This window comes from Oncorhynchus clarkii, chromosome 4 (genome assembly GCF_045791955.1).
Source record: "Oncorhynchus clarkii lewisi isolate Uvic-CL-2024 chromosome 4, UVic_Ocla_1.0, whole genome shotgun sequence".
Classification (NCBI taxonomy): domain Eukaryota; kingdom Metazoa; phylum Chordata; class Actinopteri; order Salmoniformes; family Salmonidae; genus Oncorhynchus; species Oncorhynchus clarkii.
Genome location: NC_092150.1, coordinates 8,431,011 through 8,446,891, shown reverse-complemented (window position 1 = coordinate 8,446,891; position 15,881 = coordinate 8,431,011). Strand labels below are relative to the sequence as shown.

The following is a 15,881-nucleotide window of genomic DNA, read 5'->3' as shown; positions in this document are numbered from 1 at the left end:
AAACATTGCAAAGAGCTGCTGGCAAACACAGTAAAGTGCTGTTTGAATGAATGCTTACGGGCCTGCTGGTGCCTACCACCACTCAGTCAGACTGCTCTATCAAATATCAAATCATAGACTTAATTATAATATAATAAACACAGAAATATGAGCCTTAGGTCATTAACATGGTAAAATCCGGAAACTATCATTTAGAAAACAAAACGTTTATTCTTTCAGTGAAATACGGAACTGTTCCGTATTTTATCTAACGGGTGGCAAACCTAAGTCTAAATATTGCTGTTACATTGCACAACCTTCAATGTTATGTCATAATTATGTACAATTCTGGCAAATTAGCTTGCAACGAGCCAGGCGGCCCAAACTGTTGCATATACCCCGACTCTGCGTGCAATGAACGCAAGAGAAGTGACACAATTTCACCTGGTTAATATTGCCTGCTAACCTGGATTTCTTTTAACTAAATATGCAGGTTCTGTGTATTGATTTTAAGAAAGGCATTGATGTTTATGGTTAGGTACAATGGTGCAACGATTGCGCATTTGTTAAATCATCACCCATTTGGCAAAGTTGAAGTAGGCTGTGATTCGATGATAAATTAACTCATTGATTATATGCAAAGCAGGACAAGCTAGTTCACCTAGTAATATAATCAACCATGTGTAGTTAACTAGTGATTATCTGAAGATTGATAGTTTTTTATAGATACGTTTAATGCTAGCTAGGAACTTACCGTGGCTCCTTGCTGCACTCGCGTAACAAGTGGTCAGCCTGCCACTCAGTTTCATCAGGGGAATGCAATGTAATCGGCCATAACTGGCTTCCAAAAATGCAGATTACCGATTGTTATGAAAACTTGAAATTGGCCCGAATTAAATCGTCTTTGTCCCCTCCCAGCGAGCCTACCTGGGGTTTGTCCCCTCCCAGCGAGCCTGCCTGGGGTTTGTCCCCTCCCAGAGAACCTGCCTGGGGTTTGTAGGGCTCGTAGAAGACAGCCAGTTGGAGAATGGCTCGTAGAAGACAGTCAGTTGGAGAATGGCTCGTAGAAGACAGCCAGTTGGAGAATGGCTCGTAGAAGACAGCCAGTTGGAGAATGGCTCGTAGAAGACAGCCAGTTGGAGAATGGCTCGTAGAAGACAGCCAGTTGGAGAATGGCTCGTAGAAGACAGCCAGTTGGAGAATGGCTCGTAGAAGACAGCCAGTTGGAGAATGGCTCGTAGAAGACAGCCAGTTGGAGAATGGCTCGTAGAAGACAGCCAGTTGGAGAATGGCTCGTAGAAGACAGCCAGTTGGAGAATGGCTCGTAGAAGACAGCCAGTTGGAGAATGGCTCGTAGAAGACAGCCAGTTGGAGAATGGCTCGTAGAAGACAGCCAGTTGGAGAATGGCTCGTAGAAGACAGCCAGTTGGAGAATGGCTCGTAGAAGACAGCCAGTTGGAGAATGGCTCGTAGAAGACAGCCAGTTGGAGAATGGCTCGTAGAAGACAGCCAGTTGGAGAATGGCTCGTAGAAGACAGCCAGTTGGAGAATGGCTCGTAGAACACAGCCAGTTGGAGAATGGCTCGTAGAACACAGCCAGTTGGAGAATGGCTCGTAGAAGACAGCCAGTTGGAGAATGGCTTGTAGAAGACAGCCAGTTGGAGAATGGCTCGTAGAAGACAGCCAGTTGGAGAATGGCTCGTTGAGGAGCGGTAAAGCCATGCTGTTTTTCATACTTGAAGTCTGGGACGCTCTGCGGTTGTTTTGCATACCTCTCCGCAGACTGCGCATACAAGGAGCAGCAAACTGACACGGCTGACAATCCTAACTCAAGACTACAAGCTCCACTTGCCGGGGTCTTACTGAACCAGAGAGCATACAGAGCAGATCTTCAGATACGGTTGGAGGATTTGTAGGTAATTATTTTTCCTTCTCCATGGCCGAGTTGAAGGAGTCAAGTAGCTTCTGAACTTACTACAGTTGGTTAAAATGTGAAAAATGAAAGTGAAAAATAGGCAACCAAAATAGGCCTCCCTTCGTCATCTGCTAAATACATTGGAGTTAGCCTGGATCATTTGTATCAAGCCCAGGAAGCGGAAAGGCCCAGGAAGCGGAAAGGCCCAGGAAGCGGAAAGGCCCAGGAAGCGGAAAGGCCCAGAAAGCAGAAAGGCCCAGAAAGCAGAAAGGCCCAGAAAGCAGAAAGGCCCAGAAAGCAGAAAGGCCCAGAAAGCAGAAAGGCCCAGAAAGCAGAAAGGCCCAGAAAGCAGAAAGGCCCAGAAAGCAGAAAGGCCCAGAAAGCAGAAAGGCCCAGAAAGCAGAAAGGCCCAGAAAGCAGAAAGGCCCAGAAAGCAGAAAGGCCCAGAAAGCAGAAAGGCCCAGAAAGCAGAAAGGCCCAGGAAGAGGAAAGGCCCAGGAAGAGGAAAGTAAGCAACAGAAAAAGAGGCCCAGGAAGCAGAAAGGCCCAGGAAGCAGAAAGGCCCAGGAAGCAGAAAGGCCCAGGAAGCAGAAAGGCCCAGGAAGCAGAAAGGCCCAGGAAGCAGAAAGGCCCAGGAAGCAGAAAGGCCCAGGAAGCAGAAAGGCCCAGGAAGAGGAAAGTAAGCAACAGAAAAAGAGGCCCAGGAAGTAGAAAGGCCCAGGAAGCAGAAAGGCCCAGGAAGCAGAAAGGCACAGGAAGCAGAAAGGCCCAGGAAGAGGAAAGTAAGCAACAGAAAAAGAGGCCCAGGAAGCAGAAAGGCCCAGGAAGCAGAAAGTAAACAACAGAAAAAGAGGCCCAGGAAGCAGAAAGGCCCAGGAAGCAGAAAGGCCCAGGAAGCAGAAAGGCCCAGGAAGCAGAAAGGCCCAGGAAGCAGAAAGTAAGCAACAGAAAAAGAGGCCCAGGAAGCAGAAAGGCCCAGGAAGCAGAAAGGCCCAGGAAGCAGAAAGGCCCAGGAAGCAGAAAGGCCCAGGAAGCAGAAAGGCCCAGGAAGCGGAAAGGCCCAGGAAGAGGAAAGGCCCAGGAAGAAATGGAGACAGAAAAGAGTAATAAGAAAAGTAAAATGGCAAGATACAATGATAGAGAAAGAAGCTACGAGAGACATGAACCGGTTGCCCCCCATGTTGATTCTCAAGGGCACCAGCTAGGAACCCCTTCCCTTCCACTGCCCCCACAGAGCAAACAAAGACCACTTCGCCTCACCTCCCTCAAAGACCTCCCTAATGGCAACAAAGACCACTTCTCCTCACCTCCCCCATCAAAGATCACCACCAGCCTTGCTCCGCTCATCCCTCCTCGCCTCTCCCATCAAAAGCCTCTCTAATGGCAACAAAGAGCTGACAAGCTCCCTCCCCCTGGCCACTAAGGCCCTCCTCCCCCTGGCCACTAAGGCCCCCCTCCCCCTGGCCACTAAGGCCCCCCTCCCCTGCGGTGGGTCAAGTCTGCAGGTCGTCCGAGGCCCCCAGGCACCATTCTCATTTAACTAGTCGTATTATATTTTTCCCCCATTCACCAACTGCAGGTCAAATAGATGAGAGTGGACAAAATCCATATCATGTAAATGTCTAGAGGACTAAATAAAGGGCCTGTGCTAGCGTCACCCACCAGTGCACAATCCCATCCAGCCTGAAAGTCTGAGAGTTTATGTTCTCAATTGATGTTTAAAAGGCATTGTGTTGACGAGAGCTGTGTGGGATTATTCTACGTTGTCCAAAGTGTTGATAACAGTGATAAAGGTTTTAATCCCAGAGGAAACGGTGCCAATCGACTACCGGGTATAAAGGAATGAAATCCCTTCACTGCTAAATGGTAACTGATAAACTGTGGCATTGGATTACACTCTTCCACACACACAAAGCTAGCTAGAACCATGTAGCTGAAATCTGTGGTAGAGCTGGGCTTTCAAAAGTTATCACCTTATCTTGTTGTTCCAATAAGGATGTAAGTCTGGAGGCCAATTTGACACTAACATTCAACTGGTCTCAGTAATTGTGCCAATATGGATACTTGAGGTCACATTGGTGCTTCTCCTATTTTTGTTCAAATAATTAGGCGTAGGCTAATAACTAAAATTGAATTAGGTAATGAACAAACTTTTAAATGTTTACCAAAGGAACAAAATATACCACTTCTGCAAGCATCAGAAAATGGATGGAATGAGGATGGAATGCGGATGGAATGCGGATGGAATGCGGATGGAATGAGGATGGAATACGGATGGAATGAGGATGGAATGCGGATGGAAAGCAGATGGAATGCGGATGGAATGCGGATGGAATGAGGATGGAATGCGGATGGAATGAGGATGGAATGAGGATGGAATACGGATGGAATGAGGATGGAATACGGATGGAATGAGGATGGAATGCGGATGGAATGAGGATGGAATGCGGATGGAATGAGGATGGAATGCGGATGGAATGAGGATGGAATGAGGATGGAATGAGGATGGAATGCGGATGGAATGCGGATGGAATGAAGATGGAATGAGGATGGAATGAGGATGGAATGAGGATGGAATGCGGATGGAATGCGGATGGAATGCGGATGGAATGAGGATGGAATGAGGATGGAATGAGGATGGAATGAGGATGGAATACGGATGGAATACGGATGGAATACGGATGCCAGACATCTGTGTTGATGAGGTCTTGCTCCTGTAGCGAGGCTATGGTGAGGACTCTCTGAATATCCGGGTCACATGACCAGGGTGAGGGGGCGCTCTTTTAAAATCACCTCACCAGCCATTTAACACAAGCTGAGCGACTCCCGCTGAATGGAAGGGAGAGAGAACAGCTCCAAATCCCCTCCTCGTTCTTTTCCTTTCCTCTGAGGGCAGAGGGCTTGGCAGCCGTGTGCCGTTTGTGCTTCCCTGGGGCTGAAAAACAAGCCCTCACACTGAGACCTTGAGTAGTGTTAACTGATTGTGCAGACACACTGACTGACCCCTCCTGCTGCCCCCTGACCACGACACACTGACTGACCCCTTCTGCTGCTCCCTGACCACAACACACTGACTGACCCCTTCTGCCATCCGCCTCCTGAGTGGCGCAGTGGTCTAAGGAACTGCATCGCTGTGCCACTAGAGATTCTGGGTTCAAGTCCAGGCTCTGTCACACCCGGCAGCGACTGGGAGACCCGTGGGGCGGAGCATCCATACTTGACGAACTATCTGCCATGTACTCCTATAATCTCCCCACTGGCCACCCCTCAGAGCCTGGTTTCTTCCTAGGTTCCAGCATTCCTAGGGAGTTTTTTCCTAGCCACTGTGCTTCTACATCTGCATTGCTTGCTCTCTGGTGTTTTAGGCTGGGTTTCTGTACAGCGCTATGTGACATCGGCTGATGTAAAAAGGGCTTTATAAATACATGATAACATGTTTTTATACAGTAGCCTGTTGCGCAGGGGAATATGTAGCCGAAGTAAGAAGGTAAATATTAGCTAGTGGTTAAGAGCGATTGGGTCAGTAAACAAAAAGGTCGAACCGACTAGGTGAAAAATCTGTTGATGTGACCTTGAGCAAGGCACTTAATCCTAATTTCTACTTTAAGTCTCTCTGGACAAGAGCGTTTACTAAATGACTACAGTGTAATATTTACCTGCAAGAAAAAATAACATTAATTGGATGACCTTTGATAAAGGGACAATTTTTCTTAATGTTTAAACAGGCATTTTTTCTATATTTAAAAAAAAAAAAATGGTTTTCCGTTAAAATGACAAAAAAAAATCCCTGTGAATTTATAATGCAAATGGTCTACATCGCACTTCCCGCGGAGAGACAAAATGTTCTTGCTCTTGCTCTTCACGAGGGTGGCGCATGTAGCTTGTCATAGTCCAATAAGTCACCAAACCGGCTGTAGGCTGTAGTCAGAGCTAGAGCCTCCGGGTGGAGGAAGTTATTAGGAGATATCTATCCTAATTAATGGAAGCTAGCTAGCATAACCTCCGTGTGGCAAGTTTTTAGGAGATATCTATCCTAATTGATGGAAGCTAGCTAGCATAACCTCCGTGTGGCAAGTTATTAGGAGATATCTATCCTAATTGATGGAAGCTAGCTAGCATAACCTCCGCATGGCAAGTTATTAGGAGATATCTATCCTAATTAATGGAAGCTAGCTAGCATAACCTCCGTGTGGCAAGTTATTAGGAGATATCTATCCTAATTGATGGAAGCTAGCTAGCATAACCTCCGTGTGGCAAGTTATTAGGAGATATCTATCCTAATTAATGGAAGCTAGCTAGCATAACTTGCATAACTAGCATAACTAACGTCTTTAGGTTTTTACCAGTCAAAATACTTTGAAGCCCTAATTACACAAAGAAACACACAAACTGATGAGCAATGAGTAATGTTTCTATAACAATACATATATTACTAGTAAGAAGTCATGTGGAATATTGCGAATGTAATGTAATATTCTCTGACCTGAGCATTTTAACATAATAGTTTAGCTGGTCCTTTAAGGTTATCTTGGTACTTGAGTCTTCACGTGTGCCTGTGAGAATGTCCCCAGTAAAAGTGAACGATGTCTCTTTTTGCTAGCCGTGGGAGCAAACTAAAATATTGAAAAGCAACCTGGCTTGTGAACAAAACAATGTAAATAGCCAAGAAACACGAGGACAAAGTCACACTTTAGTAGACTTGAGTAACTTTTATGACTGTGCCCATTGCTTCTATAAAAAACGAATCCTTCAGCACAGATTTCTCTGTGCATTACCAGATATGAAACAAAACGTCAGAAATACTTTGAAAAAAGCTACTGCAACATTTATTAAGCTATAAAATCACAACTCGTACTTGTGACCACACTTGGATAATATTAAATAAGCACTGTAGAGCGCGGAGAGTCACCATGCGCCAACGTGGCTGGTGAATTAGACATTCTTACCCTCCAATGCCAAAAACCTACCTGCATTTATTTGGCAGGTGGCCTTGAGCATTACACATTATAGCCTTTTCTTATAGATAGAATCCGAACATCTTTTTCTGCAGAAGCGCAGTAGGAAAGGCAGTAAAAAAGTATCTCACTCGTTATGACTGCAGCGGGCCCCGGCAAAACAGGCACATGGGCAAGAGTAGACACTTTCATTAGAAGAATGATGACGAGAACGCACTTAACTGACCAAATCATGTAATAGTGAACTAGCTAGCTAACACGTGAGCTAACTAGCCAAGCTACAAGGAATGTTTCAGATTGGCCATCTTTTGCATACCTTATTCGCTGTGCTCTCATCTGGCAACGGCGGGCGGACTCTCTCACACACACACACCCACACACACACACCCACACACACACCCCCACACATCGTAGGCTGCTTGTAGAGCGCTTTAGCATCTTGAAAATGAGCCCTGGTAGTAGGCTATAATTAGATTTACAATTTTATTTTACAGATTAAACAGCAGCGCAATTTAACGTAAACACTAGTAATTTCCGGTCACATTTTTTAAGAACATTGAAAACTGAATTTAAGACATTTTAAGGCCTTTAATTTAAATGAATGAATTTAAGACTAAGGACACGTGGACACCGTGATTAGAAAACCATTTTTCCCCCGTTATAGGTATCGTCCAGTAGGGATGGGTTGGGCTGGGCTGTCTAGACCAGTAGGGATGGGTTGGGCTGGGCTGTCTAGACCAGTAGGGCTGGGCTGGGCTGTCTAGACCAGTAGGGCTGGGTTGGGCTGGGCTGTCTAGACCAGTAGGGCTGGGTTGGGCTGGGCTTTCTAGACCAGTAGGGTTGGGCTGGGCTTTCTAGACCAGTAGGCTGGGCTGGGCTGGGCCGTCTAGACCAGTAGGGTTGGGCTGGGCTTTCTACACCAGTAGGGCTGGGCTGTCTAAGACCAGTAGGGCTGGGCTGTCTAAGACCAGTAGGGCTGGGCTGTCTAAGACCAGTAGGGCTGGGCTGTCTAAGACCAGTAGGGCTGGGCTGTCTAAGACCAGTAGGGCTGGGCTGTCTAAGACCAGTAGGGCTGGGCTGTCTAAGACCAGTAGGGCTGGGCTGTCTAAGACCAGTAGGGCTGGGCTGTCTAAGACCAGTAGGGCTGGGCTGTCTAAGACCAGTAGGGCTGGGCTGTCTAAGACCAGTAGGGCTGGGCTGTCTAAGACCAGTAGGGCTGGGCTGTCTTAGATCAGTAGGGCTGGGCTGTCTTAGATCAGTAGGGCTGGGCTGTCTAGACCAGTAGGGCTGGGCTGTCTAGACCAGTAGGGCTGGGCTGTCTAGACCAGTAGGGCTGGACTGTCTAGACCAGTAGGGCTGGACTGTCTAGACCAGTAGGGCTGGACTGTCTAGACCAGTAGGGCTGGGCTGTCTAGACCAGTAGGGCTGGGCTGTCTAGACCAGTAGGGCTGGGCTGTCTAGACCAGTAGGGCTGGGCTGTCTAGACCAGTAGGGCTGGGCTGTCTAGACCAGTAGGGCTGGGCTGTCTAGACCAGTAGGGCTGGGCTGTCTAGACCAGTAGGGCTGGACTGTCTAGACCAGTAGGGCTGGACTGTCTAGACCAGTAGGGCTGGACTGTCTAGACCAGTAGGGCTGGGCTGTCTAGACCAGTAGGGCTGGGCTGTCTAGACCAGTAGGGCTGGGCTGTCTAGACCAGTAGGGCTGGGCTGTCTAGACCAGTAGGGCTGGGCTGTCTAGACCAGTAGGGCTGGTCCATGGATGGAATGGAGTGATGCCTAGCTGTGGACAGAAGGGGATGAGTGATGAGTGAGAGGGAAAGCCGAAGGGAAAACCAAGGGACTGGGAGAGTGAGAGGCCAAAACCAAGGAACTGTGAGAGTGAGAGGCCAAAACCACAGGACTGGGAGAGTGAGAGGCCAAAACCACTGGACTGTGAGAGTGAGAGGCCAAAACCACAGGACTGGGAGAGTGAGAGGCCAAAACCACAGGACTGAGAGAGTGAGAGGCCAAAACCACAGGACTGAGAGAGTGAGAGGCCAAAACCACGGGACTGGGAGAGTGAGAGGCCAAAACCACAGGACTGGGAGAGTGAGAGGCCAAAACCACAGGACAGAGAGTGAGAGGCCAAAACCACAGGACAGAGAGTGAGAGGCCAAAACCACGGGACTGGGAGAGTGAGAGGCCAAAACCACGGGACTGAGAGAGTGAGAGGCCAAAACCACAGGACTGGGAGAGTGAGAGGCCAAAACCACAGGACAGAGAGTGAGAGGCCAAAACCACGGGACTGGGAGAGTGAGAGGCCAAAACCACGGGACTGAGAGAGTGAGAGGCCAAAACCACAGAACTGGGAGAGTGAGAGGCCAAAACCACAGGACTGAGAGAGTGAGAGGCCAAAACCACAGGACTGGGAGAGTGAGAGGCCAAAACCACAGGACAGAGAGCGAGAGGCCAAAACCACGGGACTGGGAGAGTGAGAGGCCAAAACCACAGGACAGAGAGTGAGAGACCAAAACCACGGGACTGAGAGTGTGAGAGGCCAAAACCACAGGACAGAGAGTGAGAGGCCAAAACCACAGGACAGAGAGTGAGAGGCCAAAACCACGGGACTGGGAGAGTGAGAGGCCAAAACCACAGGACAGAGAGAGTGAGAGGCCAAAACCACAGGACTGGGAGAGTGAGAGGCCAAAACCACAGGACTGGGAGAGTGAGAGGCCAAAACCACAGGACTGGGAGGCCAAAACCACAGGACAGAGAGAGTGAGAGGCCAAAACCACAGGACTGGGAGAGTGAGAGGCCAAAACCACAGGACAGAGAGTGAGAGGCCAAAACCACAGGACAGAGAGTGAGAGGCCAAAACCACAGGACAGAGAGTGAGAGACCAAAACCACAGGACTGGGAGAGTGAGAGGCCAAAACCACGGGACTGGGAGAGTGAGAGGCCAAAACCAAGGGACTGGGAGAGTGAGTGAAAGGAGTGGTGTAGTGGGTAGTGAGAGCATGCTCCGAACGAGCTTTACCTACACCACAGTGAATATCTCTGCCAGGGAAACTGCAGTGTGTGTGTGTGTGTGTGTGTGTGTGTGTGTGTGTGTGTGTGTGTGTGTGTGTGTGTGTGTGTGTGTGTGTGTGTTCAGATCAGCTCCTCTACGTAGACAAACTCGACATCCACATCTGTGTCCATCATTTTATTCTTGTTGGACGGGGACAAAAACAAGCCGGGGTACAAGCAACGGGCTTTTCTGACAACCTGTGTTGGACCGAGCGAATCAAGAGATCTGAGCTAGAAGGGCTTTCTCAGTTGTGAACCCCAGAGCCTCCTCTCAGTTGGCTTAGCAACCAATTGTTTCAAACAGCACGACAGAGCTCATTGTTTCAAACAGCACGGCAGAGCTCATTGTTTCAAACAGCACGACAGAGCCTTATTGTTTCAAACAGCACGACAGAGCTCATTGTTTCAAACAGCACGGCAGAGCCTTATTGTTTCAAACAGCACGGCAGAGCCTTATTGTTTCAAACAGCACGACAGAGCCTTATTGTTTCAAACAGCACGGCAGAGCTCATTGTTTCAAACAGCACGACAGAGCCTTATTGTTTCAAACAGCACGACAGAGCCTTATTGTTTCAAACAGCACGACAGAGCCTTATTGTTTCAAACAGCACGGCAGAGCCTTATTGTTTCAAACAGCACGACAGAGCCTTATTGTTTCAAACAGCACGACAGAGCCTTATTGTTTCAAACAGCACGACAGAGCCTTATTGTTTCAAACAGCACGGCAGAGCTACATTGTTTCAAACAGCACGGCAGAGCCTTATTGTTTCAAACAGCACGACAGAGCCTTATTGTTTCAAACAGCACGGCAGAGCCTTATTGTTTCAAACAGCACGACAGAGCCTTATTGTTTCAAACAGCACGGCAGAGCCTTATTGTTTCAAACAGCACGACAGAGCCTTATTGTTTCAAACAGCACGGCAGAGCTACATTGTTTCAAACAGCACGGCAGAGCCTTATTGTTTCAAACAGCACGACAGAGCCTTATTGTTTCAAACAGCACGACAGAGCCTTATTGTTTCAAACAGCACGGCAGAGCCTTATTGTTTCAAACAGCACGACAGAGCCTTATTGTTTCAAACAGCACGACAGAGCCTTATTGTTTCAAACAGCACGACAGAGCCTTATTGTTTCAAACAGCACGACAGAGCCTTATTGTTTCAAACAGCACGGCAGAGCCTTATTGTTTCAAACAGCATGACAGAGCCTTATTGTTTCAAACAGCACGGCAGAGCCTTATTGTTTCAAACAGCACGACAGAGCCTTATTGTTTCAAACAGCAGGACAGAGCCTTATTGTTTCAAACAGCACGACAGAGCCTTATTGTTTCAAACAGCACGACAGAGCCTTATTGTTTCAAACAGCACGACAGAGCCTTATTGTTTCAAACAGCACGACAGAGCCTTATTGTTTCAAACAGCACGACAGAGCCTTATTGTTTCAAACAGCACGACAGAGCCTTATTGTTTCAAACAGCACGGCAGAGCCTTATTGTTTCAAACAGCACGACAGAGCCTTATTGTTTCAAACAGCAGGACAGAGCCTTATTGTTTCAAACAGCACGACAGAGCTCCAACAATAGATATTTCACTCCTCACAGCTTCCTCCACTGTTTAATTCTCCACTCACACATGTCTCCATTGTTCTTTGTCCAAACACCACAAAAATGAAATTCTACAGCCCCCCCCCCCCCCCAAAAACTGGCTTGTGTTCAAAGTTAATTTAATCCCCAAATCATAACACATTAAATCAAAAAATGTCCGGGCGTAGACGCCTGTAACTGTGGCAACCCCACAGTGGGGGAGCGAGCGTGGGTCTAGGCCCGTGTGTGTGTGTGTGTGTGTGTGTCAGGGGGGCTGGAGGATTCAGGGGCGTCTCCTCCCCTGCCAACACTTCTCCCTGTCAGGTCCAGCATGGGGTTGCTCATTGATCTACACGGCACTCGATACACACCGCACGGCAAGAAAGGTCAGCATTTGGTAGTGAAATATCACAAACCGACTTAACGTGACCCACTTTAATGAAGGAAGCTGTGGATATGCAGCTGACGTGTTGAGTGATGTGTAATTGCACCACTGAGGGGGAAAACATGTAGAATATATGGACTATTATAAACTGGGTGGTTGGAGCCCTGAATGTTGATTGGCTGACAGCCGTGGTATACCACAGGTATGACAAAACATATTTTTACTGCACTAATTATGTTGGTAAGCAGTTTATAACAGCAATAAGGCACCTCAGGGGTTTGTGATATACGGCCAGTATACCACGGCTAAGGGATGTTCTTAAAGCACGACACAACGCAGAGTGCCCGGACACAGCCCTTAGCCGTGATATACCCCCTCGTACCTCATTAAATAATCTCTCTTTCTGACACTGCACATTGTCTTGATTTGCATACGAGTACGTTGGGGGGGGTAAAAAAACAGTCACACCGATAACACACGCGCTTCTGAATGTTCAGCTTCTAACAACAGGTATTAAATAGTCCCCCTCCTTAAACATAGCCAGATGAAGTGGTTGAGGCTCTCCTTCCATACACACTGCATCTCCCTCTGTCCTGCACTGAAGTGGATACTGTTGAGCCTTGATGTCTACAGTCTATTGCTCCCAGTGCTTAATCTCTTTGTCAAGTGAGGAGGGGGCTGCTGCTGGGGTAGGGTGAGGGGCAACACGGTGACACCTCAAACAAGGCACTGAATCACTACCGGACAGAGAGGAGGGAAAAGGGAGGGGGAGATAGGAAGGAGGGGAAGGAGATGAGAACCAGCCAGTCACATCTCCTGCTCAGCAGCCGCCATAGGGTGAACTGGGAGTTAGTGTGTGTGTGTGTTCGTTCATCTAACCACATCGTGGCGGCGGGGGTCATGGAATGCGTGGGGGCACGTGGGCACGCCTGCAGCCAGACGCCTCCTGACCCCGGCTGCTGCTGTTAAATCATGGTCATTTGAAAGCGATTTATTCATGGCTGTTAATGGACCAGGAGACAGACATCACCGCCTCACAGAGGACCAGGAGACAGACAGCACCGCCTCACAGAGGACCAGGAGACAGACAGCACCGCCTCACAGAGGACCAGGAGACAGACAGCACCGCCTCACAGAGGACCAGGAGACAGACAACACCGCCTCACAGAGGACCAGGAGACAGACAGACAGCACCGCCTCACAGAGGACCAGGAGACAGACAACACCGCCTCACAGAGGACCAGGAGACAGACAGACAGCACCGCCTCACAGAGGACCAGGAGACAGACAGCACCGCCTCACAGAGGACCAGGAGACAGACAGACAGCACCGCCTCACAGAGGACCAGGAGACAGACAGCACCGTCTCACAGAAGACCAGGAGACAGACAGCACCGCCTCACAGAGGACCAGGAGACAGACAGCACCGCCTCACAGAGGACCAGGAGACAGACAGCACCGCCTCACAGAGGACCAGGAGACAGACAGCACCGCCTCACAGAGGACCAGGAGACAGACAGCACCGCCTCAGAGGACCAGGAGACAGACAGACAGCACCGCCTCACAGAGGACCAGGAGACAGACAGCACCGCCTCACAGAGGACCAGGAGGCAGACAGCACCGCCTAACAGAGGACCAGGAGACAGACAGCACCGCCTCACAGAGTACCAGGAGACAGACAGACAGCACCGCCTCACAGAGGACCAGGAGACAGACAGACAGCACCGCCTCACAGAGGACCAGGAGACAGACAGCACCGTCTCACAGAAGACCAGGAGACAGACAGCACCGCCTCACAGAGGACCAGGAGACAGACAGACAGCACCGCCTCACATAGGACCAGGAGACAGACAGCACCGCCTCACAGAGGACCAGGAGACAGACAGACAGCACCGCCTCACAGAGGACCAGGACACAGACAGCACCGTCTCACAGAAGACCAGGAGACAGACAGCACCGCCTCACAGAGGACCAGGAGACAGACAGCACCGCCTCACAGAGGACCAGGAGACAGACAGCACCGCCTCACAGAGGACCAGGAGACAGACAGCACCGCCTCAGAGGACCAGGAGACAGACAGACAGCACCGCCTCACAGAGGACCAGGAGACAGACAGCACCGCCTCACAGAGGACCAGGAGGCAGACAGCACCGCCTAACAGAGGACCAGGAGACAGACAGCACCGCCTCACAGAGGACCAGGAGACAGACAGACAGCACCGCCTCACAGAGGACCAGGAGGCAGACAGCACCGCCTCACAGAGGACCAGGAGACAGACAGCACCGCCTCACAGAGGATCTTTCCCGCCCTCTCGAAACTCTAAGGGTTGTAAGTGACTAAACTACTATGTGGATACGCTGTGTTCCAACCCAAGCGCTGAATCATTAAAGGCAATCTGGTGCTGCACAGTCCTTCAGTTTAAACACATTAGCATCCCCGCGGGGGAAAAGCACGTCCGAGCAGGCGGGCTAGCTGTGCCTGCGCCGAGGACGACAGATCTGAAGGTTTTTGTGAAATGAGATGCTTTTAAATCTGTAATGGCTAACTGCTGAAAATGAGGAGGCGGCGGCTATTTCCTTTCTCCATTACTGAGCGAGGGAGAAGGACAGACGAGCAGGCTATAGAGGGTTAGACCGACTCACCGTGAGAACACACAAAGCAGACAAGACCCTCGGCCCCTGGGACGCTGATGAGCCATCTCCCATTGTAGGCGGTGGTTAAAACTCACAGAATAACTGCCAAATGCACCTCTTTGAAGAATGTCTCTTCTGCATTAATGAATGAATTATTTATCCAAAGAGAGGCTTACAATTCATACCAGTTGTACTTTTGGCAGCGGATAAAAGAAAACTAAAACATCTTGCTTTTCCTCCTCATGACATTTTATCGGGAGGCCCTACATAAAATAATAGGCCCAACAAAAAACAAAATTATTTTTTTAAAGAAATCCCAGGCAACACATTTCCCTTATCCACAAAAAAAGGGAAAATATATAGGTTTTTGTAGCACAAAAAATTGCTCTGGTCCCTTCGCATAATAATAAATAACCTAGTACTTTCACAGTGTTTTTACCCAAAGATACTTTACAATAGGAAACAATAAGGAAACCAAAAACAACAAAGAACTGACTGAGTAGGAGAGCCCCCCTCAAACAGAGACTATACCAACATGATATCCCCGTATCCCTCAGCCCATAGAACAACCCTTACCGTCCTCGGTCTCCTGCCAGACGATGCCCTCCAGGTTGACGCTGGTCCCGGGTTCGCAGGGCCCCAGGCACTCGGGCTCCGTGGCCAAGGCCATGTCCGTCGTGTTGGACGCCACTGAGCGCGTGCGCACCATGATCTGCTCACAGGGTGAGGCGATGCTGTCATTGCTGTTGCCCACCGGCGCCATGAGGGGTGGAGTGGCGGGCACGGAGACAGGAGACTCCATCTGGGAGAAAGAAGATAACATGATAAACTAAATCTGACATAGAGCACACCAAAGGAGGCCGCGTTTCTACGTTACGATAGGCACGGCAAAATGTGAAGGGTGGCAAGAATTGATAAGAGTAGAGTACTGATACAGTGATAGTCAAAGCATTCGTTGGTTGTTGTTGACAGCAGTGGTCGGCCATTTCCCCTGCTCTGTGAATGTTGAACATTACTTGTTGTTGGCAGCAATGGTCGGCCATTTCCCCTGCTCTGTGAATGTTGAACATTACTTGTTGTTGACAGCACTGGTCGGCCATTTCCCCTGCTCTGTGAATGTTGAACATTACTTGTTGTTGGCAGCAGTGGTCGGCCATTTCCCCTGCTCTGTGAATGTTGAACATTACTTGTTGTTGGCAGCAGTGGTCGGCCATTTCCCCTGCTCTGTGAATGTTGAACATTACTTGTTGTTGGCAGCAGTGGCAGGCCATTTCCCCTGCTCTGTGAATGTTGAACATTACTTGTTGTTGGCAGCAGTGGCAGGCCATTTCCCCTGCTCTGTGAATGTTGAACATTACTTGTTGTTGGCAGCAGTGGTCGGACATT

General features: G+C 49.2%; 1 protein-coding gene across 6 annotated transcripts in view; it reads right to left on the bottom strand.

Moving 5' to 3' along the window:
- LOC139406369 (zinc finger protein 609-like) overlaps positions 1-15,881 on the bottom strand; it is a 195,207-nt gene that overhangs the window by 38,786 nt on the left and 140,540 nt on the right. For all 6 annotated transcript variants that reach the window (XM_071148895.1, XM_071148896.1, XM_071148900.1 and 3 more), the window contains one exon: positions 15,072-15,297. In XM_071148895.1, the coding sequence (XP_071004996.1) occupies positions 15,072-15,297 (226 nt within the window). The remainder of the gene's footprint in view (positions 1-15,071; positions 15,298-15,881) is intronic.